The 26,466-nt window shown below is 29.7% G+C and overlaps 1 protein-coding gene across 17 annotated transcripts in view; it reads right to left on the reverse strand.

Moving 5' to 3' along the window:
• Positions 1 to 782: 782 nt before the first annotated feature.
• Positions 783 to 26,466, reverse strand: part of LOC122268460 (transcription-associated protein 1) — a 31,878-nt gene continuing 6,194 nt past the window's right edge. The window contains exons 3-11 of one of the 17 annotated variants that reach the window (XR_015435100.1): positions 21,879 to 22,005; positions 18,312 to 18,515; positions 15,089 to 15,224; positions 12,298 to 12,434; positions 11,225 to 11,278; positions 10,106 to 10,144; positions 9,740 to 9,835; positions 5,531 to 6,525; positions 4,202 to 4,801 (exon numbers count right to left, since the gene is read on the reverse strand). Coding sequence is in view for 5 of the 17 variants with exons in the window: in XM_087167130.1 (XP_087023256.1) it covers positions 1,474 to 2,595 (1,122 nt within the window). In the remaining 12 variants the exon portion in view is untranslated. Of the gene's footprint in view, positions 4,802 to 5,530; positions 6,526 to 6,633; positions 6,731 to 9,739; positions 9,836 to 10,105; positions 10,145 to 10,186; positions 10,308 to 11,224; positions 11,279 to 11,298; positions 12,192 to 12,297; positions 12,435 to 15,088; positions 15,225 to 17,041; positions 18,283 to 18,311; positions 18,516 to 21,878; positions 22,006 to 26,466 lie in introns of those variants that run through there. The other 16 variants (XR_015435108.1, XR_015435102.1, XM_087167135.1 and 13 more) reach the window with 16 other exon arrangements.

The following is a 26,466-nucleotide window of genomic DNA, read 5'->3' on the forward strand; positions in this document are numbered from 1 at the left end:
GTCCCCAAAAATTCGAGGGAAGTTTCGGTTCCATTTCGGAGAGTGGAAAATGAAACCTGAAATTGAGAATATCTTGCAAAATGAAGCAGAGTTGCACACGAGAGTGCAAGAATCCTTCCCACTGAATCCAGAGCAACCCATCACATGGCAGTAGCTTGGTTGTCGCAAAACTGTAACTTGGCGATACCCAGGGAAAAATATCCCTTTTGGCGCAGATAGGGGCAATTTAAGCCTACTAGTTCAATTTGGCGCAGGTTTCCAAAATTGGCACGAATCGGCGCAGTACTTGCAACACTGGGAGACCTAAATTCATTGACTTTCCAGGATTTTTTTTAAAAAAATAGCAAAAATCATGACATTTTATGACAAATTTTGTTCAATACTGAAATTCATGACTTTCCATGATTTTTCAGGTGCGCGGATATCCTGTAAATATAATAATATCAAAGAAAAAATAAATATAAAATCGGATGTAAGAAATATTTCGGACATTCCCCAAAGAGATTGTTGACATTCACCTGGTGAAAGTCGACATTCCTCTTGATTTCGGTCACACACACACACACACATACACCATACCTGCCAGGGAAAAAAATAGGAACGCGTCACACGGTCGCGACATTAAAGTTTACACTAAATGTTTGTATAATTGTAACTGTATAAGATTTAATGTAACAATTATTATTGATTATAATACAAATCAACAGACAAGATTTCTGATTATTCTTATTCAACAAACTAATTAAACGGGAGGATAGCTGATTTTAGTAATTTAAAACATATTTAAAAACAAAATATTTTATTATTACTCAAACATATGTGACAATCAACACATATAAAAAAATAATCAATTATTCTTGTTAAGTACTACAGTTGTAGCAGATTTGGCTGATTTTAAAAACTTTTCATCAAACACTTGGCTGAATCATTTGGGACTTGGCAATCAAAATTGCCTGCAAAGTAGACGCATTCATGCTACCCCTAAACTCAGTCTTATTTTTTTCGTACTAGACTAAAAAGTCTTTCACAGGCTGCATTACTGTGAGGAAATGTTAAAATTCCTAACATCACCCGTGATAATCTCGCATATTTTGGTTTTCCTGGAGGACCTTTCTCTTTAGAGAGTTCTGCCCACTGCTTATCAGCTCTTTCATTATTTATAGTAGATTCAGGACATTTTTCAAGCTGATAGGACAGAAACTCTGACTCGAGAGTATCAACTGCATCAAAATACGATTCATAATTTTCTTTAAGTAGCATAGAGGGATATAAGTCAATAAAATATTTCACAGAAGTCTTCTCAGTTTTCTTAGACATTTCAGCATGTTCTAATAATGACAAATTATGAGGGAAATTAGCAATTATATAATCACAAGATGCACAGAAGTATTTTCTCACATGAGAAAAAAACTCTTCAGCTCTTTCTTTGTTAGAGAGTTCTTTAATGGAGTCCTTGCATTTAGAGCCAACAACTTACTCATCATCGTTTTTTTGGTTCTCACATATGTTATACCTAACATCAAATACAGAGTTTGAACTGCTAATAACACTTACCTTTACAAATCTACTTAATAATTCAGTGAAAAAATTTGCAAGTTCACGTTTTGTTTTGTGAACCTGAGGTTCTTCATATTGAAACAATATGTTGAATTTTTCAAAAACGATAATGACATTTTTTAGAAAGAAAGCTAAAGAATGATGCAAATTAGAACTAAGGACGAGAAAAATTCTTTCATCTCTACCTAAAAATTTCTTTAAGTTCTCCAGAGAAACTTTTGTTTTTAAACCTTGCTTAAACCCATCATTTGACTTCATTTTCTGTTTAGATTTCATCTTTTTAGAACAGACTGGGGCATTATCGGAAACCTTGCGCTCAGTATTTTTTATTTTAGACCCCTCACCTTCTGTTTGAACATCTTGATTTGTTTGTTGCTTCTGTAATTTTGTTATTACATACGCCGAGATTTTTGGTGAGAAATTTGTAGTTACTTTGCTCTCAGAACACACTTCTTTGAAATATAAGAGAAGACTTCTCCATTGTTCAAGTAAGCGAGTGATACATTTACCAAGGGATAACCATCTTGTCGCACAATGTTTTAGAATTTTTTTACCACCTTCTTTGTCAAACATTTGAATTCTTTTAAATTCTAATTTTCGTTTCCCACTTCTAAGAAAATAATAATAAATATCTATAAGTAGGTCATCAAATAAAATGGGCAAAGTCTTTGCTCCTTTTTCACCCCCCAGGTTGATCAGATGACAAAGGCAGCCAAAAGCTAACAGATTAGAATGATTTTCCTTGAGATATGCACCAACTCCTTTGTTTTTCCTCATCATATTCCTGGCATTATCACAGGAAAACGATAAACAATTTTCCCATGGTATGCTGTGTTCAGAAAAAAAGGCACAAATTAGATTGGCAATATTTTGACCTGTACTTGAATCATTTAAAACTGGCAAAGATATAAGAGTGCAGCTCAATAACTCCAACACATCATCGAAAAATGTGACCACAATTGGATACATTTGATTGTCCGACGAGTCATTGCTCCCATCTGTCGCTATGTTAAACACATTAGTCTTCAGCTTTTTCATAATTTGCTCGGAAGTGTTATTTGCAATTTCTAGAACCAAATAACTAGTTTTCGTTCTCCCGCATGAGTATTTTTTTTACCTCCGAAGAATTTGGAAACATCGCACAAAACAACTTTGATGCATGGTCCGCAGCAGCTAACGGAATATTGTGTTTAAGGAGAAATCCTGTGAACAATAGTTCGCTTCTAATTGATTGTAGATCAATAGTGGACGACACAAAATCGGAAATTTTTGCAGACTTTTTCATATTTGTATACGCGGTAGCATGCTGGGCTGTTTTCCCGTGTGAAATGATATCACACTTTCCGCCATGTGCTGTACTAATGTCTGTATTGCAAGCAATACATAACACGTACGATGTCCCCTTTCTTGATTTTTTCATGAAATAAAATTCTTCACTATAATTGTCGCGAAAACACTGACTTCGCCGAATTTTTTACATTTTTTCAAATTACCACGTGGAAAAACATTCAAAGCTAAACTCAAATCGAAGAGATGCGTTCCGAGTAAACATTCAACACCGGTACGGTTGCAAGTAAAAGACAAGGAGTCAGGAAGCTAAAATTTCCTCTTGGTGTCTGTGAAGCGACCCGTACATACGTCATCAAATATACGAATGGAGCTAGAGGCGGAGCTAAGTGATAACGCGACTTGATCGCTTTATAGAGTAAAAGAAAAAATTACGCTATGATGAAAAATCGGAATATTTTGACCCAAAATCGTATTATCGGAACAAGGCATAAAAATCGGAACCGTACCGATAAAATCTGTACACTTGGCAGCTATGGGAGATAGAGACATCTGAGCACTCTAACCAAGTCTAAGTATATTTAGAGATAATAATTAAAAATTCTAAGCACTTCTTACACAACTCACGAGCTATAAATAAATGGTTATGCTACAACTCCTTTTCTGACGATCTTTCATCTCTGAATGAGAACTTTTGAGATCGAAAGCTTGGGATTTTTAATTTTAATACCAGGACTCGGTCTCCTACACCAGGGATGGCACGCTACACAATATTCTGGGCACGCAACCGATCACAAATTTCACTATGAAGCATATTAAAAATTTAATTAAAATTCACAAAAACAAATAAAAAAAAATTAACAATTATTGCCAATAAAAAGCAATTAATAACCATAAAAAACAAGCTAACAATAAATAACGAGCAAAAAAAAATAATAATAGTCCTGCTTAAACTAACATCTTACAACCTAATAATATAAGTTATTTGTCATCTAATTTGCAACAACAAATGTCACACTGATGTTACTTTAAGTTGAATTACGCGTAAAACTGAGACATTGCAAAATGTGTTTTTTTCATAGTAAATAAAGAGTTTTGAGTTGATAGTATTTAGTATTATTTTCCCAATAATCACTCAAGTCAAAATTATTTGACGGCACGTCTATGACCTCATTAAACAATTTTTTGAAAAATGGCACGTTGGTGCATAAAGGTTCGCCACCCCTGTCCTAGAGCAAATAGCTAGTATTTACCACGTATGTTATTAACTTCCGATCACGACCCCCCCCACACACACACACGTCATACATAATACGTAACAGTTAAACGAGTAATTAAAAGGAAACACATCACCCAATAATTTTTTAGTTTTGTTTTATTGAAATGCCGAGTTTTGATACTACTCCATGGCAATTTTTTATTTTAAACGTCTATACGACGTGCATTCTCGTTATACGCACTTGACCAGTTGAAAAAAATACTATATCCACTACATATTTGCCAGTTTTCCGTGGCTCACCTCTGAATCTTTCCAAGAACTCACATATTTCTAATATCATTGAAAATAATAAGGTCTGTTATCCTTTCTCGTAAAATTCAAGTATATTTTTTTATGGCAAATAGATAATAATTGAAGATAAATAGCATCCATCCGATCGCTCCTTATAAGGAAATGTTCTCCAGTCGAGATAGGAAGATGTTATGTCAGGCAAAGGGTGGCCCACTGTTGAGGTGTCATTTTTGTTGAGAACTTTTTCAATGTACTGTAGGATTAGATGATCATCCCACTGACTCCTGGGTGGATTCGAGGATGTCGGAGTTTCAATCCCAGGTTTTCCAATTCTGTCATCATCACTTCCTAGTTATAACCTTCGTGGCGGACGTCGTGTTCAACAAAATCTGCTCCAAGGATTTCTTCGGGTGGTGCCAGACGAATTGGTACAAAATAATCGATTCCCTAAAAACAAATATCATTAATAAAAAATTGTAACAAATCTAAGCAAAAAAAAAAGAATAACAATATAACTGCGAATTTTTTTTCTCTGCAAGGATAATTTCCAAAGTGGTAGTAAAGGGGCAATCAAATCGCAATTAACAAAAATATTTTTATATTATGCTAAAGCTCACCATAATTAATAATGAAATTATGAGAAATTAAATATTAATGAAAGGAAATGCAATCGCTTTATTATTTTTTGGTACATTACTGCACTTATTATATTTTATAATCTTTAATGTTTTTTTCCTTTTTATAACCGTCGTTGAACCGCCGACCCAATTTCGTGGGTTTACGCCTACTAATGTTCAACTCTGTAGCCTTGTCATTTTAAACCCCATCCGAAAGACAAGGGAACTCTTGGATCAAGTAGTGAGAGAAATTTGTCTTCATGGAGGACTTTTTAATAGAACTAAACCGCATTTGCGTTACATGGATAAGAAAACCACCAAAACCTGTTATGGTTAGCCAGAAGGCAAGGGGACTAACTCATAATCAGTCTACCACTGAGGATATTTTATGTCAGCACTGTGGTCGGTGCAAGCCGGATGCGGAATTCGTATCGACCAGCATCACTGGAATTCGAACCCGGGTCACATCATTCGAACGTGAACTCTCTATCCTCTGACCCATCACGGCTCTGGCTACTAATATGTAATTTCATTGAATTTTTTATGTTGCTCAACTTACTTTTAATATAAGATATGTAGTGATCATGCTCCAGAGTTAATAATTTTCAAATAAAAAAAACAGTACAAGAAATAGATTACACAGAAATAAAGGAATATTTTAACTCTATTAAGGTGAAATGAAAGTTTTTTTAAGCATTGCTACAGAATACAGGCAATTTTTTAAACTTAAAAGAAAAGGAGAGTTACCCAGCACCTCAAAATTTTGGAAAAGTCACTAACTGAAGCAGATTCAACAATACAAATTTTGTTCATACAAGCAGATGTTGAAGTCCATTACATTCTTTTGTTGTGGTATGATATCATTTGCAATTATTATGAAAAATAACAAAATTTTCATAAAAAGATTATTTTTATTTATTTATTCTCACATACATTATTGTATTTTTTAAAGAAAAAAATGTTTTTTAAAGTTTGTTTTGAAAACTTGATTTAAAAAAATTACAAATAAATATTAATTCCAGGAGAGAATTCAGCCCATTGATCTTTTCTCAAGACTGATTTCAGTCCTTAAGACAAAAGAGTGGCAGGTGAGAGTGTAACAGGTGTGGTCAGTTAATTGTTTAAAACACCATTGCCAAAATTATCATACCAAATTTAATAATACCTTTAATTCATGAGAAATATAACTAATTTTAATTTCATTTTAGCGATTCCACAAATATATTTTTAAATTTTTAAGATCATCTATTCCCAGAAAAGCGTAAGCAAAAGATGTAATTAGAATTTTTTTAAAGTTATGAACTGATAGAATAAAAACAAATTTTCTAAATAACAGAGAGAAAAAAATTGTGACGAATAAATAAATAAAAAAAACTTATTTTACTTATCTTGCAATAAATTTGGTAATAAAGGTAAGAATTATTGATACAACAAATCATGACTACCACCTCCTACAGACCGAAACAAGGCTCTACAAAGAAGGAAATAATTATATGGTTCTTTAGCACTTAAAGCTAGCTCCATGGATCTATTTACTATTTGATGTAAATAGAGCTAGAAAGGGGAAAAAAAGTTTACTTTAACAATTAAAAGCAACAACAAAAAAGTATATTTAAAATATTTTTTTAAATACAAGTAATTATTAAAGAATGTAAAAATTACTTTTAGCATTTGCTCATTTTAAGCAGGAAACAAAGACACTGATCCAAAAACCAGTTCAAAAAGCTTCAAGTACAAGTTAGATCTGTCCACATTTGCACTGAAGAATATACAGTAGAACCTCGATTAACCGAGCTTCGATCAACCGAGGTTTCTGTTAACCGAGGCAAGTCTTTTTTTTTTTTTTTTTTCCAAACCTTTTTTTTCTCTCTTTTCCACAATGAGCTTGGAAAAAATTATACACATTTTAGTTCGTTGTCCGTGTTATCTTTTCACTTCTACCCCTCAGCACACCCGTATCACTTCTTCCCCTCAAAAGCACTCAACTTCCAAGAAATATTACACCCTGAGAAGACAACATCCATGAATGCTTTGTTAACAGTGGTCATGTGACTCTATTGAATACCAGGTGCAATATGTTATCGGACGCTTCTTGTTGGGGGAGGGGATTGGCGACTCTCACAATAGGCATTGTAAGAGTCGCCAATCCCCTCCGATAACATTCTTTTGTTTCCCTTTTCTTTAACGAATTCCCTATTTCGTAGTAAACCTTTGCTTAAATCATTTCACATTTGACCATCGCACTAGTAAGTTGTTCATATTTAAAATGCCAAATCAAAAAAGAAAGAGAGTTGTTGTTTCGATGAGTAAAAAGCTTGAGGCTATTAAAAGAATTAATAATGGTGAGAATTTGAAAAAAATTGCTTTGGAATTTGGAGTTGGTGAAACCACTGTAGGCGATTGGAGACGTAACAAAGCTCAAATAGAGGCTTTTTGTTCAAAGATGGATTCCTCAAAAGCCTTAGAAGGACGATCGACATTAAAGAAAGCAAAAACTGAAAAACTTGATGAAGCAGTCTATCTTTGGTTCAAGCAACAACGCGCGCAGGGCATTCCTATTTCCGGGAACATTCTAAAAGAGAAAGCCCTTCTTCTCAGCCAAAAATTAAACGAAAATGAAAGTTTTTCTGCAAGTCAAGGTTGGTTAGATAAATTTAAAAAGAGACATGGAATTCGACAACTGGCGATTGCAGGTGAAAAGTTGTCTGCCAACATAGAATCTGCTAAAGACTTTGTTGAGAGATTTGAAGAAATGATTGAAAAAGAAAATTTGACATTAGATCAAATTTATAACGCCGATGAAACTGGCTTGTTTTACAGAATGATGCCATCGAAAACTTTGGCATCTAAAGAAGAAGCCAGTGCCCCGGGTTACAAGAAGAGCAAAGATCGAGTATCCCTTCTAATTTGTGCAAATGCAAGTGGAACTGATAAATTACCCCTGCTTCTCATCGGTAAATCAAAGAAGCCCCGACCATTTAAAAATATTAATGTGAATTCTTTGCCTGCAAAATACACAAATCAGAGGTCTGCTTGGATGAATTCTGAAATTTTTGAAAAGTGGTTCTATCATGACTTTGTACCGCATGTAAAGGAACATTTGGCGCAGCTAAATCTCTCACCTAAAGCAGTCTTGCTGATAGACAATGCTCCTTGTCATCCGGAAGAAGAAATGCTCATTTCAGGAGAAATACGTGTGATTTTTCTTCCCCCAAACGTGACTTCGCTAATACAGCCAATGGATCAAGGGGTAATTGAAACAACGAAGAGACATTACAAAAAGAAACTCATCACTCATATTCTTGAATGCGAAGAAAACATAAATGAGGCGCTGAAAAGAATAAATGTGAAAGACGTGATCTATATGGTTGCCCAGGCATGGCAATTAGTGAATCCAGCAACAATTCGAAAATCATTCAACAAAATAATTGTTGAAAAGAGGAGACAGTGTGAATCCCAGCAGACGGAAAACACACCGACAGACGCGGAACTTCTTGATACCATCAATGGAATTGAAGGTTGTGAAGAAGTCTTGGAAGAGGACATTTGCGAGTGGCTGGATGTTGAAAATCAGCATCCAAATTTTGAAATTCTCAATGACGAAGAAATTATACAAGCCGTTAATCCTTCATTGGACATTAATGACACTGAAAATGAAGACGAGGACTTTGAGGGTTCTACGACTATAAGTCATAGTGAAGGTGTTCAAGCATTGACAACCGCCCTAAAATATTTGGAGCAAAGAAACGATGCTACACCGATGGATCTCCTGTTGCTCAAAAATTGGCGCGATAGGGCAGCCCATGATAGAAATTCTGGACTTTTGCAACGGAAGGTAACAGACTTTTTTAAAAGAATGTAAATTTAACAAATTTATGTACATTAAATTTTAAAAATACAATATTTTCTTGAGATTTGTGTTATTTTTGAAAATGCATCTTTCGATATTTAACTAAGTATAGTTAAAAAAAAATTCAATTTTACTTTTTAAAATTTACTACTAGCCTTGATTTCCTTTTTAAATCTTTTTAGCTGTGAAACATAAGTTCATGTATGTTTATTTTTATCATTTAAAAAGCGTTCTATTGTTTTTTGCTTTAAAAGTTGTTAAATTCGCAAGCACCGAAGGTTTTTATACATGGTTTCTATTAACCGAGATTTCCGATATCCGAGGTACTAGCGGTCCCAATTAGCTCGGATAATCGAGGTCTTACTGTATAATGTTATGAAATAAGTTCACTTGTTTAAAAATAAAATGTGCAGAATAAGTTTTTTTTTATACATGTAAAAAATATATTTGTTAATCACAAAACCTTAAGAAATTCATTTTACAAAAAATATTTTAAACGAAATTCCTACTTAACAAATATACGTTCACATGATAAAAATGTATCATTTTGTTGTCTATCATCAGTACCCAAATGACAATTATTTGCTTAAACATCATAGAAAATAACTGATTATAAAGGAATTGAATATATAAAAAAATTGTAACATTTGTTCAATGACAATGCAGATAATGCTAAAATAAGTGTTAATAGTTATACTTCATAATAAGTAAATATATAAGCATTTATCACTTTTAACGTGGTAATTATTATTTTGTACTTTGAAAGTTCACCAGTACACATTTAATTTTGTGAGACACATATGTTAAAATAATTTTTTGCAAAAAAAAAAAAAAAAAAAAAAAAAAAAAGAATTAAAAAAAAAAGAAAAAGAATAAACAAAATTATTTGAAAAAGTTATCACAGTAAATATTACTTACAGCCATTTCTTCCATCCTTTTTAGAAGATATTCTACTAGCATTGTTGCAAATATGGGGGAGGTGGCAGTATTAGTAAGAAAAGAATGTGCTAGAATCTGAAATATAGACACACTCTATCTTATCAAACCAAAAGAGGTTTTGTATTTACAAAAATATTATGACTATAGTTAAACACTTTTAACTGATTGACTGTTTCACATTAGAACAAGTCTGCATAGAAATATATCGCAAACACATAACTTTTTCATTTAATTACAGAATAAAACAATAGCTGAAAGAACATTTTTAGTTACTTGAAATATTCACTGTTACATATAGTTTAATAATCTATACTATAATAATTATTATGAAGGCAATAAACATACTCGCAATGCAGGATTCTTGAAAATTTGTTCAACCATGTACTGAAGCAATATAAAGTTTAAAATTATAATGAATAGTATTTAAATTGTAATAAATAGCATTGAAATATTATAAGGCATTTAGAGCTTAAATGTATAGATGTTGAAAATACTTCTCTATGTTAATGGAAGCATGTTACAGTGTTAATGGATGTATCATGGTATACTGAAATGAAATTTTATTTTAGACAATCTAAAATAATTTTTTTTAATAAGTAATATATAGTAGAAGATCAATAAATTCAATTCTAAAAGCCCCACAAATCTCCATCACCTACATTAACTTTACACTATTTCTAATTCTCTTGATAACTTTAAATATAAAAGTGGATATTTTTGTGTTATAAAGTATTTTTATTTAAAAACTATTGTAAGATATTAATATTGATTTATCCTTTAATATGCTTAGAATTTAAATTTAATGATGTGTGAATAAATCTATATAACACAAACTTCTATACAACGCAAAAGTCTCAGCATTCAATGCTTACTTTATAAAGATCTTTTATTGTACATCTAGATTCTAAAAATATTTTTTTTCAGTTATTATTACTAATATTTAAAGAAAAAATCTATAAAATTATTTAACAATGACTTTAATCCTGTTGTTATATGAAGCAGAAAATTTTATTACTGACTACACTAGGCCTATATTTTAGTTTGTAAAGTAATTTTGGTAACCAAATGTTAGGAAATATATCTGAAAATCTTACAAAACTTTGTTTTAATATTTCTTTTAATCAAACATGTTTAAGATTTACCTTTCAATTTTGCAAGATTAAATATAATTTGAAAAGAAACTGATTCAGAAATTGGGAAAAAATTAACATAAATTACATACAATATGGTTGAGCATGAGGAAGATTTTTTTAACTTCCCTACACCAATCAGTGCAGTACAAAAAGCTCCATCAAATGTGAATTGAATTAAAAACACATACGAGTCTTCTTCAGCTCGACACTAAATATTGACACAATTACAAAATAAAAAATCACTTTCTATATCAGTTATATTTTAAACTCTCTCCACCCTATCTTAACTGAAGTTGAGATAGTTCTAAGAAAAGAAATAAAACTGTCATACCACTCAAACAAGATGTTCTAAAACTTCCTTTTCTTCCTTGGAGTGAACAGTTTGCTGAAAAAAATATTCATGTACGGGTGAATTGAATAACAGCAGTAATTCATAGTGTCATAATTAAAGTGGAAAGACAAACTCAAAATATTTAAAAACAACAACATATGTAACACAATAATTACATACTAATAAAACAATTGCAATACTAAACAAAACTTTTTTTTTGGTGCTTAAAAGGCAGGTTAACCATGAGTTAATAAAATAGAAATTAGCAAAATAAAAAAATTAAATCTGTTGGCAAAAGTAGCTAAATGAAAATTTTCTGTTAAAAAAGATAAATAATTAAAAATGACATTAAATTCAATTCTTGTACTACTTTCCGAAAATTTTTTTGCACTTAACAAAGTTAGGCTCCTAATTTAACAATGATACTGATGACTACCATAGAAATCACATTTAAACATGGCAGTGAAAAAAGAAAAGAAAATCAGTTCAAAGAAACAAGAGTTAGAGAAAAACTAGTGATTTCATTTCCACATTTGATTATCATGAGCACAATGCCACATTTATATTAAAATCACACACGCAGGGCAAGAACAACACTTTGAATGGTCTTAAAATAAAATTTGACTGGGAAACACTGGACAATATTAGAGACATTGAAGATTCAGTGGAAAGAGGGTTTGTCTCCCAATGAGGTGAAACGGGTTCAAATCCCAGAGATGGCTGGTCAATATGAATTTTGCAACCGGCATCACTATATGAATTCTGCATCGACCACAGTGTTGCTGCACAAAATATCCTCTGAGGTAGACAGATTATGGGTTAGAGTCCCCTTGCCGTCAGACTAACCTTGGTAGGTTTTCCTCTCCATGCAACACAAATGCTGGTTAGTTCTATGAAAAAGTTCTCCAAGAAGGCATAAACTACTTGATACTGATTACAATATTTGATTCTGGAGTTCTCTTGTCTTCTGGATTGGGTTCAAAATTACAAAGTAACAGAGTTTAACATTAGTAGTCGTTAACTAAAAATTAGAAGAAAAATAAGAGCAGTATTCTAATTGACACAATACTTACTTCATTGGTCGCTGCTGAACAACTTGTCCAGGAGTAGAGACTGTTAACTTAAAAATATCCAAAGTTGGTTGAGCATACTTGATCAATCTAATAAGTTTCATTAGGTTGGTACTGCTTACTTGGATTAGTGTTTGAATCTGAAACAATTTAAATAAAGGAACAAAATTAAATGTATAATTTGATAGGGAATACCTATTAAAATAATAAAGATGGCAAGTTAAATATTCATACAAAAACAGTATTTAAATTGTAAAGAAATAGCATAAAACACATTTTTTTTAAATTTTTATAATGATAAAGGAAAAAATAACTCAAATTTTAAGAGGATAGCATGATAGAAAAAACACAAACAACTTTTACTTTTTTTTGTAAGAAGTATGTAATCTTAGAAATTTTTTTATAATTCTGAAAATTATATAATTTTTACCAGAGGAATATAACACTATCAAATATTATACTTGCACCCTATGGTGACAACAGAAGCATTGCAAAATAGCACAAAAAAATGCAGCAAAAAGATTAAGAAAGTATGCCACTAGGTATTTGCTATATTATTTATGAGTTACAACAAAAAAAACTCTATTCAAAGTGAGATTTTTATAAAATCATAGAGACATGCAATTTTAATGGTGTATTAATATAGAAATAAGGATGATTCTGGCCATATTTTTTTCAGTGTAAATAACAAAAATTAAAAAACTACTTTTTTAAAGTAATTTGTTTAAATAGTTTCAATAAACTATGCTTTAGTGCAATTCCAATAAAGCATGTACATTGAGGAATATGTAAAACAGTTTGAAATATCCCATTAGGATTAATATTAGACTTCTAAAGCATTAAAATAAGCTAAATATAGCCTAAAATATAAAGAAATTTACATATAAAGGTTTAAATTCATCAATGAGAATAATTTTGCTTCCTAAATATTAAAAATCAATTTTAAAAAAAAATTATAAGAAATTAAGAAACTCTGTTAAACATAACATGCATTTCATGATAAACAGAACCATACCATTAAAAAAAAGCCATAAAAATCACTTGGAAAAAATATTTAACTTAAAAAAAAAAACTATTTTAAGCACTATTTCTGATATTAAAGTCTCATCACACAGCTAACTTAAAATTTCACCAAAAAATATTTCTTTGAAAATGTATATATAATAGAAAGTTTAAATATGCCTATAAATTAAGATATAAATAAATTACTGCTTTCAAAACTGTCATGCAATTTGAAGGTTTAATACACATTTTATGTACTAATAATAAAATTAGTAGGAAAAATCAAGAAAAAAAATTCATAAACACTTATTTGTTGTTTCAAAAAATCAAATAATTCATAAAAACTTGTGATGTAATGCAAAATGTTAAGTATCTAAATCTAAAATTATGCTTAACTTTAAAAAAGCTTAAAATCATGCTTAACCAAGAAAAGTTACAAGTGTATTTACTTTATTAAAATATTCTCAGAATACTAATTAATAAATAAATTTAACAGCTTAATTACTTCTGGGCACAAGAAAAAAAATTTAAGTCAAACTAAAAAACATAAAAAGGCTATATGCCTTATACCTTTAAAAGTATATATGCCTATATACCTTTAAGTATGATACCTAAAAATAGTTTATATCTATTTAATTTTTGAAAAAAAAAAAACTATCTCTGAGTTTCTGATGCACTTTAAGAACGATACCAAAAAATAGAAAGGGAAATACATGGACTAAGTTCAGAAAAATTTATAGTTATTAATATCACCTCATTTCAAATTTTGCTTATTTTTACTATCTAAGAGATACGTAAGTAGGAAAAAATCACATTCCATCCAGTACCTTATTAGGGTCATTTTTACATAGGGAAAGAATACTTCCTTTATTGTTAAATAAGGGATAATTATTTTGAACACAATTATTAAATGACTAAAAATATTTTGATATATTTTTTGTTCAATTTTATTTAATTAAATGTAGCAAGAACTGACTTTCTACTGAAGGTAATTATATTCAACAGAACCTTAATTACCTTCAGCTTAGCTCATTCGACCATAATTATTTTTTCAATGAATAATAAGAAAGAAAAGATATTGATATTCAACATAAATTCAAAAATTTATATATTTTTCTGACGGTTAATATGAAATCCTTTTTCTGTCTGTACATTTTGTTTCTGTCTGTTCATTGAGTGCTGTTATAATTTTTGCATTAGAATTAATTTAAAATTCAATACAGTGTGGGCATAAGCTACCGACAATGTCAACTGTCATCTATCTAAAGGCACCTCTAGATAGAATTGAGTTAGCATGTCGTATATAATAGTGAATTGGAATTAAATGATTGTAGTGGTAGCTATGCTACAATACTCCTCTCCAGAATATTATCTGTGATAGAATTCAATGAACGAATGCCACTAGTTGATTCATTGCTGTTTTGCCAGAGGCCAGGAGAGTTGTATTAAAATCACGGTTGTTAGAGCGGCCGCTCTTGTCATGTTTGATCAAGGCTGTGTAGCAACAGCAGAAGGAAAGCAACGTCACAGTCACAAATAGCAAGACTGTTATCTATCCAAAGGTACCTCCAGATAGAATCGAGTTAACATGTCTTTATACAAGTAAATTGGAATTGAATAATTCTAGTAGTAGCTAAACTACACCAGATAATAAAACTTGTAATAAAAGGATATGTCTATAGTCAAATGGGTTATGGGTATGTATATACGTTATGGATAGTCATATAGGTTACGGATATGTCTATAGTCATATTAAAACAAAATTTTCTAAGAAGGGGTAAATAAAGTTTACCGCCAGAAAACTTGCAAGCCGTAATTCTCCAAGTAACTGTTTTCGATGAACATACTAAAGTTTTGACTAAGCTTCTACATTCTGCTATGTTATAATTAGCTGCCTGAGAAGCAGGAAAACCAAATTTTGCCTGAAACTAAAAAAAAAACTATTAGAAAATATATTAATTTAAATCAATGAAACATTTCACTAATATTAAAAAAAAATACTAACAAAATAACATTTTTCTTAATAGTTAATAAATAATGATTTAATGAAATATGCAGAAGCATTCATGTCTTTGTGTGACTACAGCACTTTTAACACCTTAATGATAGACTTTTTCTGCATTCCTGTTTCCTTATTTAGAATGAATAAAAATATAAGTTTCTAAACGCATTCTTTAAATCTATTGCAACATTTTTCAAAAAACTATTAAGAAATTAGTCTTATAGAAGATATACTTTGAAATACTTTGACTTCCATTTTATTTAAACTTATACTTATTAACCTGAAACTTATGAGCCCTGTCAAGACATATATGGATGGGTACACCTACAAATAATGTCAAGGAACAAAAATTAATAAAATATTCTTAAAGTTGATTGTAAAATTATTATTGATGGTATAAAATTTTTTACACACAATGTATAAAATATTATATGTTAAAAATTAGGAAGAAAAAGAAACTAAAAATATTTGAGCCTGCTTTTTTAAATACTGTTGTTTTAAAATTCTAGCGTAGAAACTTTTGTTTGAATGCAGAGTGAAAAATAATTGATTCTGATATTAATGAAAAAAATATTACAAATACACAGAAATGGGGATTTTATACATTAATTATATTCAAGGTTCCAAGTCATTTATAGGATTAAAACACAGGTTTTCACAGATTTTTAAGAAAATTTCAAGATTAGAAATCATGAGATTTCAACATTATATTTCTTTGGAAATATATATTTTTTATTCAAACTAATTTTTTAATAGGAAATATGCCTAATATTAAATTTTGTAAAAATGTATTTTATTTCCCTAGAAGGGTTTTACACAAATATAAATATAAATTATAGACAAATGCAATATTTTGCATAAAAACTAAAAACTGAAAAACTCAATGAAACATAATTTATTAATAGAGTCATATCAATGATACAGTCTGCTATCAAACTTCTTACTAATGATCAAAAATCAACATTTATTTATACAGAAAACTTAATTTTCAAGAACTTTTTTATTATTGATCTGGATTTATAGTTATATTTAAGAAAAAATTTAAAACCATAAATTGTTAAACCAAGTATTTTTTATAAATTAACATTCTAATTTCAATGTTCTAAAAAGATTTAACTATGTTACAGTAAAATTTTAACAAAAAGAATTTAACAAATAAAAGTAATAGATATTGGACTTATTTATTTTGAAATTCATTGGCTACATATTGTTACTGCAAATTTTGAAATTGGTTATTTACATTCAAGGTCCTGCAAAATGTTTACAAAATTTTGAAACATTCAAAATTTAGCATCATTCCCCCCAACTCTTTTCTCCCTAAATAAATTCCCAGACACATCCAGTGAAAACCCTGATATTTTAAAGAACAAAAGCACATGCAAGCATTTCTAAGTATTTAATTATTAGAAAATGCTGTTGCAGTTGTAGTTAATTCACGTTGCCCTAAAGCTGCACAATGAGCTACTGGCGACGGTCTGGGAAGCATGATCCTGATCCAAATGGTCACCCACCTGCACCGCAGCCAGTGATGCTTGACTTTGGTGATCTACTGGAAACCGAGTCTTACAGTTCACTGTGGGACAATTAGAAAATGCAGATCGGATTTTGCCTCATTTATTTTTTTGCTACAGAAACAATTATAAAAATATAACACAAATTAGTACTTTAATTTCGATAAATTCAACAATGTTACTACAGAATTTTAACAACAAAAAAATAAAAACAGATGTTGAACTTATTTACTTTGAACCTTATAGGCTATTTAGTGCTATAGTCCAATTTGAAATAGGTTGTTTATTTTCTAGGTTTGCTGAAAGATTTTTCCAGGCTCCAACCTAACATTGTATTTTTCCATCTCGTATTTTTCTTTAAATAAAATTTCAAGACAATTAAAAGGTTTTTCTTAGGCTATAAGATTTTTGATATTTTAAAGAATAAAAGCATATGGAAGTACAATTAAACCCCTGAATAGCAAAATGTTTAAGAACCCAGCAAAGAGTCTACTATAAAACAGAAATTCACTATATCCAAATTCTTTGAAAAATTATTTTTTAGCATATGACAATTATAAATATGTGTGTGACAAGAATGATTTCTAAAATGCATTTGCAGTTATCAGCACTGAACAGATACAAATTCTTTAAGATAATATTTAGTTTTGAAATATCTTTCAAGTTTTTTTTTCTACTCTAAATGACTAATACTAATCAATAGATGTAAAAAACAGTGGATAAAATTTTTTTCCTTCTTTTTTCAAGGAGATTCCATATTTTCAAGTTTTGTTTTAAATGCAAGCACTATAAGCAACTATATAAATTTAACAGAAAGTAAATGTATGCTTATGCTTTTTTCTGCAGGACAGATAGTTGCAGCTTTGCAATAATTTTAAAACCAAAAACTTCAAGCCTCCTCATTAACAACTCACCGCCCTAAATAAAGCATAATTTTTTTTCAAAATATAATAAACATCATAGATGACTTTTTACTGCTTCATACATATTATACCAGAGCTAATGTTGCTAATAATATTATTCTCATAGAAATTACTAATTTTCAAAAAAAAATTCTTGAAAATTTCTACAATAGACTTAATAGTTAGCAAAGCACAATTTTCATTACCAGAACAACAAAACTAGTTATAAGATCAGGAATTATAAACTAGTAATAATACCATGAAATAATCTGAACTGAAATACACTTTAAGAATATTTAAGGTTTAAAAATAGTTGAAATTCATAGCTAGAAGCTAATGTGAAAATAAATGGCTGAAAGTATAAGGCTTTGATATCCTGCCAGATTCTCATGGTTATTGACATCATATTTTTATAGACATAAGAAGTGTAAGAAAATAAATTTAACTGCACAAGCAACTCTCATGATTTTAGTAAAATGCAACTTTTATTCATACAATAAAAATTCTTCACAATTTAAAAGCATTATTGCCTTGAATTACAATAAATTTAATTAGTGGCATAAAATGTATATTTTAATTAATAAGAAAAAAAGAACTTACATTGCCATTTTCTCGATCAGATCTTATTCTAATGCATTCAACTAAATTTAGAATAAGCTTACAAGACATGTTTGAATTGCAGTTACTAAAGATTCATCATGAACATTTTTTGAGAGCACATTTACAGCCTTAGTCAGATCCATCAACTATAAATATTGTCTCATATGATGAACAAGATCAGCTAAAGTACTATAAGCAAGAGGCCTAAAAATATACAAGATTCTTACATTAAAATAAGTAATACTACAGTCAGAAAAGGCAATTAAAGAGCTGTGAAACATAATACATTTAACAAAAATTATAATTAAGAATATATTTTCCAAGCCTCATAATGAATCAAAGAAAAAATCAAAGCAATTTTCAAAAAAAAAAAAATAAAGATATACTTTGGAACAGTACACATTGTTAAACTAATTTTAAAAAAAAAAGCAAATGACAAAGTAGAAAGGTATATTTTGTTCTACTAAAACAAAGTTCATTAAATGTTACAAAATGTTGGTTGTTAAAAATTTAAATAAAGTTAGTGTAGAATCAATTAATGCATAGGCAAAATTACTATGATACTGAGATACGAAATACACTATTTTGCAAAAAGAAAGGAGAGAAAAAAAATTATATTACAATACAAAAAATGTCATTCTATAAACCTTTTCTTTTTCCAAGTAGTTTATTATTATTTTAAACAAAATGAGATAATTCAAAGAGCAACTAAAATCTAAGTGCTTCTAATAGCCCACAGACCACACAATAAAGATCTCTAATATATGTAGTTGATAGACGGTCCCTGAGTTGGAACTATTAAATTTTGAAATTTTTACTAGCATTATCAATCTATATTAAAATAATAAATAACAAAAAATGTTTGAAAACCAAAATGTTTTTATTCTACAAATCAAATCTTTTAAAGTTCATGCTTGTAGAAAATGGGATGATCAGAAAATACACAGAAATCAGGAATATTAGATCAAAAAGTTAAAAACAAGATCCCTTTTTTTTATCACGTCAATCTGGAATATCAGGACAACTGTGAACTCTAAGGTTTTTCAGGACAAGAAACATTGATAATGCTTTTGTGTCTCACTGAATCATCTCATTCAGTTTAAAACAATTTGATAGGAAAATAAAAAAAAATTGTACAAATAAATTAATTGCAGATAACTTGAAATACAAAATTTAAAGCAGAGGCTTAGAAGATTATAAAACAAAACTAGATGCCAAGTAAGCATAACAAAAGACTTAATTAAGAATAATATATTTGACAAATTAGCATTTAGAGGATACTTTTGAGAATTGCAATAAAACACAATTCATTAAATATTGGCATGTTAAGTAAAGCAAAAACAGAGTTTAAAAAGTCACATAATCTCTTTAATTAAACTTTTTTGTAATTTTTTCATGCTGTTATATTGTAGATATTTTTAGCATCTCTGCATATTATGATTTATCCATTTCAAACAGCAGTAAATAGATAAAATAAACTGATTGTATCTTAATTTAATCTAAATTTTTAACAAAACACAAATATGTTAGAATTAGAAACTTAAGAACTTATATTAAAATTAATTATCTCCCTCTTGCAATTGAATTTCTAACTATATAGAAAACTGTAACTTCTCTTGAAAGAAAGGTTAAAATAAATTAAAAATAAATTTTATTTGTAATTCCCCCCCCCCTCTATTTAAATATAGATACTGTACTGGACATGGCAGAAACAAACCTGTTAATTGATGTATGATTCAAAAAGTGCTTGATAAAATAACTAGAGGAAATGAGTTTTGAGTTTTTGGAAAGAGCATACAACCCTTTTTTTTCTTTCAAAAAAATTATGAACATTTCTAGTTTGAATTCAAGTTTTTCTTAAAATAAACAGAAGTTTTATGTAAATTTTTATAACAATAAACCAAACATTAAAAAAAAAAAATTCCAGATAACATATGGGAATTCAATCTTTTTCAAAAACTCTATAACTGCAGCAACTGTATATTTTCAACAGTAAACTAAACTCAGTGGCGCGACAGCCCATAGAGGGCCAAGGCCTACTGTGCCCATCTCAGTTTTCTTGACCTTGGGCTCTGGGGTGCAGGAGCAGATGTTCCGGTCAGGTGGTCAGCCGAACGCGGAACCCCCAGTGTTTAGTTCCCAAGCATGCTTGGTACTCATTTATCGACCCACTGAAGGGATGAAAGGCTATTTTCAACAGTAAAACAGGATGATTTTGTCATCGTAAACTCTTTTAGAGAATGATTTTCTTTAAAACAATAGTAATTTGGGTTGAAATTATGTTTAAAGTGAAACTTAAGAATTGGAGAAATCTGTGAGTTTGGTAAGCTCAGCTTCAAGGAAATGAGATGCTCTAAATAGCAACTAGCAGTTCACGAAGACTGCTAATTTTCAAGTAAAATATATACATTTAAAAAAAAAATTTTTTTGAACAGCTCTTCTGGAATTGTTTGTTTTTAAACACTAGTGATCTTCAAAGCACCTTTGAGCATTAGTTTGTTTTTGAATTGTAAGCTGAAAATAATAAAATCATCATAAAGTCATTTTCCCCCTTGTTATTTAATAGAAAAGTGGGTAGCAAGGAAATTTTGGAATATTTATCCCAGAGGCTCAACCCTTGGAGGGCTAATAACATTCTTGAAACTAAAAACGTTTAAAAACCAATTAAATATTAAAACTATTATTAATTAATGCTAATAATACATACAGCCCCCCTTTTTGAGGTAAACATAGTTGATCTATAACTACTAATAATTAAATATTTGAATTCCAACTTTCACAAACCAAAATAAACTAAAAACAAAAAGTTTTAAATTTTTTATTAATTATTCCAGGTATTTTTTTAATAATACATATTTAATCGAGTATTCTTTATAGGATATTTAAGGCTTATTAACTTGACTCACTTAGAAAAGAAATTTTTATTTACTGTTCTAATTAGACATGTAAGACTTTTTTGGAGGAAAACAAAATTCACATTGAATAAATATATAAAGAAATAGTTATTACTGTAGAAAATGTTTTTAGACTTTTACATTATTGAATTTATGTAATATCGTAAGAACTATACAAGGATATTTTTTCAAATGAAACATTATATTTCTTAATTTAAACATTGATAGCAATTATGCTATTGAGTAAAACTTTTTTTAGTTCATCTTAGCAAATAATAGATATATAACAACATAGTTTATTTTTAAAATAATAGTATTTAAATTATAGATTATTTTAGACTGAGAAAGACTTTTATAATATAATTTTGCTATTCTTGTTTCAAAAAATGCCGCTATTACAAAAACTTCTACAAATTTCCTTTTCTTAGAGTCATTAATTTTTAGATATAATTAGTAAGATATGCACAATTCTGAAAATGACGCAAAAATTAAAGAATTTCTCAAAAATAAGGAAAACTCGTACACACAGAGAACATTTTAAGCAGAAATATTTTTCAAAAATGGTATCTAAAGTAAACATTTTTTTTTAAAAAATGAGTCATTTATAAAAAAAACATGTTTTAGAATAAAGGAAAAAACAAGACATATTTAAGTAATAAAAAAAAGCATTTACTATCTCAGCTCTGTGGCTAAAATATGACGGGCTGCTACGAGCAATTCTTTGCAACTTCTTGAGGACAAAGATACAACAATCTTATCCTTCCTTTAGCAAACTGTGAGGAATGTTCATTCACAACATACTACAAAAAAATAATCAAATTAAAATCACAGCTGGGTTAAATTATTATCATAATTTGAGTTAAAATTAAATTTGCAACTAATTTAGATTAATACTACTCAGATAAACATAAATACAGTGCATGCTGTCTATTAAAATCACATCCGTTTTGAGAACACTTGATTGTAAAAAGCAGCAAATTTTAAAAACCAAAATGCAGGAAAAAGTAATTTCAAAGTTGAATTTTAAACTAAATTAAATTGATTAAAAACTAAATTAATTACTACATTTATGTTTTATTTTTACAAAACCTACATTTGACATTAACATTAGCTGCATTTTTTAACTTACAGGAGGGTTATAAAATATTATATTTGATAAGCAAAATTTCAAATTAAAAATTCACCATAGTTTGAAAGCATATAAGAGTTTCTAAAACATTAAATATCCTTTTCTTTTCTGGAAAGTTCATTTTAAGAAATCAAGAGTTCTTCTGAAATCCATTGAAGTTAGATTAACCTCATTGAATGATAGAGGATCCTTGACATTGAATGATAGGCATTTTACAATTTTTCTAAGTACATAAATAGTTTTCTTTTGGATTCCTTTAGACTCTCTTTTTCCTAATATTTTTAACTTTTGCCCTTCAATTTTAACACAAAATGCAATCAACACCAGAAACTTTGTTCATAGAGAACAAACAAAAAAATTATTATTTATATGTATTCAAAACTTGAGAATATAGAAAATTCTAATCATTCAAACAAAAAACAGCAAAGTTTTTCATTGTTTTAAACAAAAGCCTTACAAAATGTTGTCTTTACATAATGGTAATAATAATTTTATTAGAAGATGGTTTTCACATAGTTTGATATTAAAATGATTCCGTTCTTGCAGATTTAATAGTAAAAAGCAGCTAATTTTACAATTCAGGGATTTTATAATTGGAGGTTCCAGTATTAATGATACAGTTAAATCACAGTAGTAAAAAATAAAATAAAATGGGCAGAATTTTTTTTTATGTTCACAACATAATAAAATGAATTTAATAATCAGAAAATATTCCAGTAGTCAGAATAGTTCTAAAAAAATAAATTACCTCCTTCATTTTGAACCAATAAACAAGTAGGCAAGGAAATAGGGGGGGGGGAATTAATCAAATATATCATATCAAGTTCACTTTATTTTTATTAGCATGACTTTTCAATTTATTTTCCCTTTTAATGAGTTCTAGATAATATATTTTGTAATATACTTTGCACATTACCTCTATTTAATGTTCAAAGAGCAAATAGTTCAGCATCAGGGCTATTTAATTTATAAAGTCAAAAATTTGATTCCTAATGCATTGTGCAGAATTTTTTTATCATATTCTATGTTTCATTATATAATTACAAAAAAATATTAACTAGCGATTAATATGTTAAATTCAAAATGTATTGAAAAAATGAGCCTGGAAAATTAATTTTTCAACTAACATTATTAAGTACTCAATGTAAAGATAGCTCATTAATTTGCTTGAAAGTAATCCCCCTGTTGACAACAAATCATTCATTCTGAAATCATTAAAGTGTAGTAAATCATTCTCACAACAGCCTGTTGTAGGTCAGGAGGGTCATAAAAACTAAAATTCCACAATTCCTAACCAATGGCATGATTTTGTTAAGCAGAAGTTGCTTTTACTTCCTAACCCACACTTATGGATCTAAAGCTTGATTGAGTATCTATCCCCACTTCAGCACATGGATAGCTTGGTGCCTTTGACCTCTGAGTCGATTTTGAAATCATATCTGTGAGTATTAAAGTGTCTTTTAACATGTTGAGGTCCACATCACTGAACCTTTTGTTTTGGCCATGTCAGTCACCGGTGAATGACAATGTTTGATATATAACCAAAAAAATTAACATTGTTTTAAGTAATTACAGAAAACTTATTCAAAATTTGCTTAACTTTTATTTATTACAGATCACATTATTATTTATTTAAAATTTCTTAGTAGTGTGCTCAACATTGTTATACCACATTAGAGTACTTCTAAGCAGCAAAGGGATTTCCTTAAAAATACGGTATAAAAAATATTTATTCAAAAAATAATGAATAATTCTTGATTTATAAGCAGGGTTAATTGATTTATAAGCAGCATAAGTCTCCTGATGGCATCTGTTTGACAATTTTTGGATTACCAATATTTGCTTCAAGTGCATTTTGAACTAAAAATGGTGATATAGACGAGAGTTTCTTTTCTGTAGAGCTTAAGATCAGAAATTTTGCTGCAGTGGGGTCGTAATTTGTGCATTTAGCATGATTGAAACTAGGTGAGGAAATTGTTCCGCTTTTGTTTCGGTGTGCGGAACTGAACACCATCTGTTTATTTTCAGCCATAGAAAAAAAATAATCACCTTCCACTATCAACTACACCACCCACCACGGAGTCCAACTTAGGGGATTAACACCGATGCTGGCCAATAGCTATACGCTCATAAGTCACCCCTGAAGCAGCCTCCACCCTTAACGAGGTGCCCAGTAAGTGACCCCGGGCTCGACCCAAGCCATCAGATGACGTTTGTGACAAGCCGATTGATGCATACGGATCACTATGCACCTCCCGTTTATCTGAAGCAGGGGCCAAAGCAGTGTGTTGGGGTACCAAGATGCCCCTCAACTACCAGGATCCCCTTTTCAAGGGACGCGGGTCTCCACGCACGGTGAACACGAGGGTGGTTTCCTTCCCATCAGAGTTTGATATAAAACCGAAACAAAGACGAAAAGCCCTTTACCAGTCAATTTGGCAACCACGACAAGAGTGAAAATTTAATGAATAAATATAATACAAATGAAGAAGTGAAACATAATAAATATACATATATATATATTAATGCAACAAAAATAATGCATAATCAAAAGTATAAAAACTCATAAATATTTGCTCACTAGATCAATGTAATAAATAATGAAAGTCAGAAACTCAAAACAGGACCGTCGCAGGAGAGAAATAGAAAAATGCTCAGGTCCAGCTCGGGGCCCCGGGTGCGCCGTGCCCGTCACACAAGAGTGTGCCCCTGGGGGCAGTTTGTAAAGAAAAGTTAAAAATTTCCTGTACTTTACAGGTTTTCCCTGAGGAGTGGAAACCCTGAATTATTTCTATATTACTTTCTATACCAATAATAATAAGAGCAAAATTAACTACAGTGGAACCAGCTTAAAAAGTTTTTCAAGGGAAAGAAATAACTTATTAAATGGGAAAACTTCTTAAACGGTTGAAGGTTAGAAATACACAAATTTTTCGTTTTACCAATAACTAAAATCAGTAAATTTTCTGTACCATTCATACCAGCCCCAACTAAAAGTGTCAAATGTTTTTTCCTCCATGGCAGTGTTTACTTTTAAAAGCAGGGTTCGTGATTTTTTTGATTTAAAAAAAAAAAAAAAATCGGATTATTTTGATTTAAATCAGATTTTCTTTATTTTTATTCAAATACACTATAAGAGCTTTAATTTATGATTAAAAAAACTTTATAAATGTTTAATCAAAATTAAATTAATATTAAAATTATATTATAACATTATTTTAGAAACTCTAACATATTAAAAAATTTTTTCATTATAATGCATAGCTTTGAAGGCATAAAAACCATTTTGAAACAAATGCATGATTGAAATTTAAAGACTAGATGAAATAGAGAATTTAAAAAATATTTTAACTATTACCAATGATGCAATGTTTAACGGTTACCAGTGATCGGCGCTTTCATACACTATGGACCGACGGGGGACGAAATAGATTGTGGTTGAATGAATAGTGAAAGGTTGCGTAGTTGAATGAATGTGTTAAGGTAAACCTAACATAAACCATGAAGTTTTAAACCTCCAAAAAAAAAATTTTTTTTTTTAAATATCAAAATGCAAACAAATTATAGAAGGATTACTTAAAAGTACACAATGGAGAAGTGGTCCTGCCCTTATTTGCACGCATTTTGAAAACATTTTCTCAAGATTTGAAACTACACTAGATATACTACTCTCCTATACACTTTAAACTACCTATGTACAGGGATGAGAGTAGTTTGAGAGTAAAAATGAGGAAATCTAAGAATGAATATATATATATATATATATATATATATATATATATATATATATATATATATATATATATATATATACACATACAAATAATGCTGAAAATACAAATCACGGTGTGTAATTTTTAGATCACGTAAATATGAATTATGATGAATAATTTTTAAACCCGTAAATAGGAATCACAATGCAAAACTTTTAAAGCGCCTGAATATGAATCCCAATGTCCAATTTTAAAATCACGTACAAATACAAAAATCGATGTTTGACATTACAACCGCATGATCGAATAACGACATTGGATTTTAAACTTGAGTGAATACGAATCACTAAATAGGGTTTTAAAAACGTGTAAATACAAATCGGGCGATTGGATTTCTAAATCTCATAAATAAGAATCGC

The sequence above is a fragment of the Parasteatoda tepidariorum genome, chromosome 7 (genome assembly GCF_982258835.1).
Source record: "Parasteatoda tepidariorum strain Cologne lab strain chromosome 7, Ptep-v5.0, whole genome shotgun sequence".
Taxonomy (NCBI): Eukaryota; Metazoa; Arthropoda; class Arachnida; order Araneae; family Theridiidae; genus Parasteatoda; species Parasteatoda tepidariorum.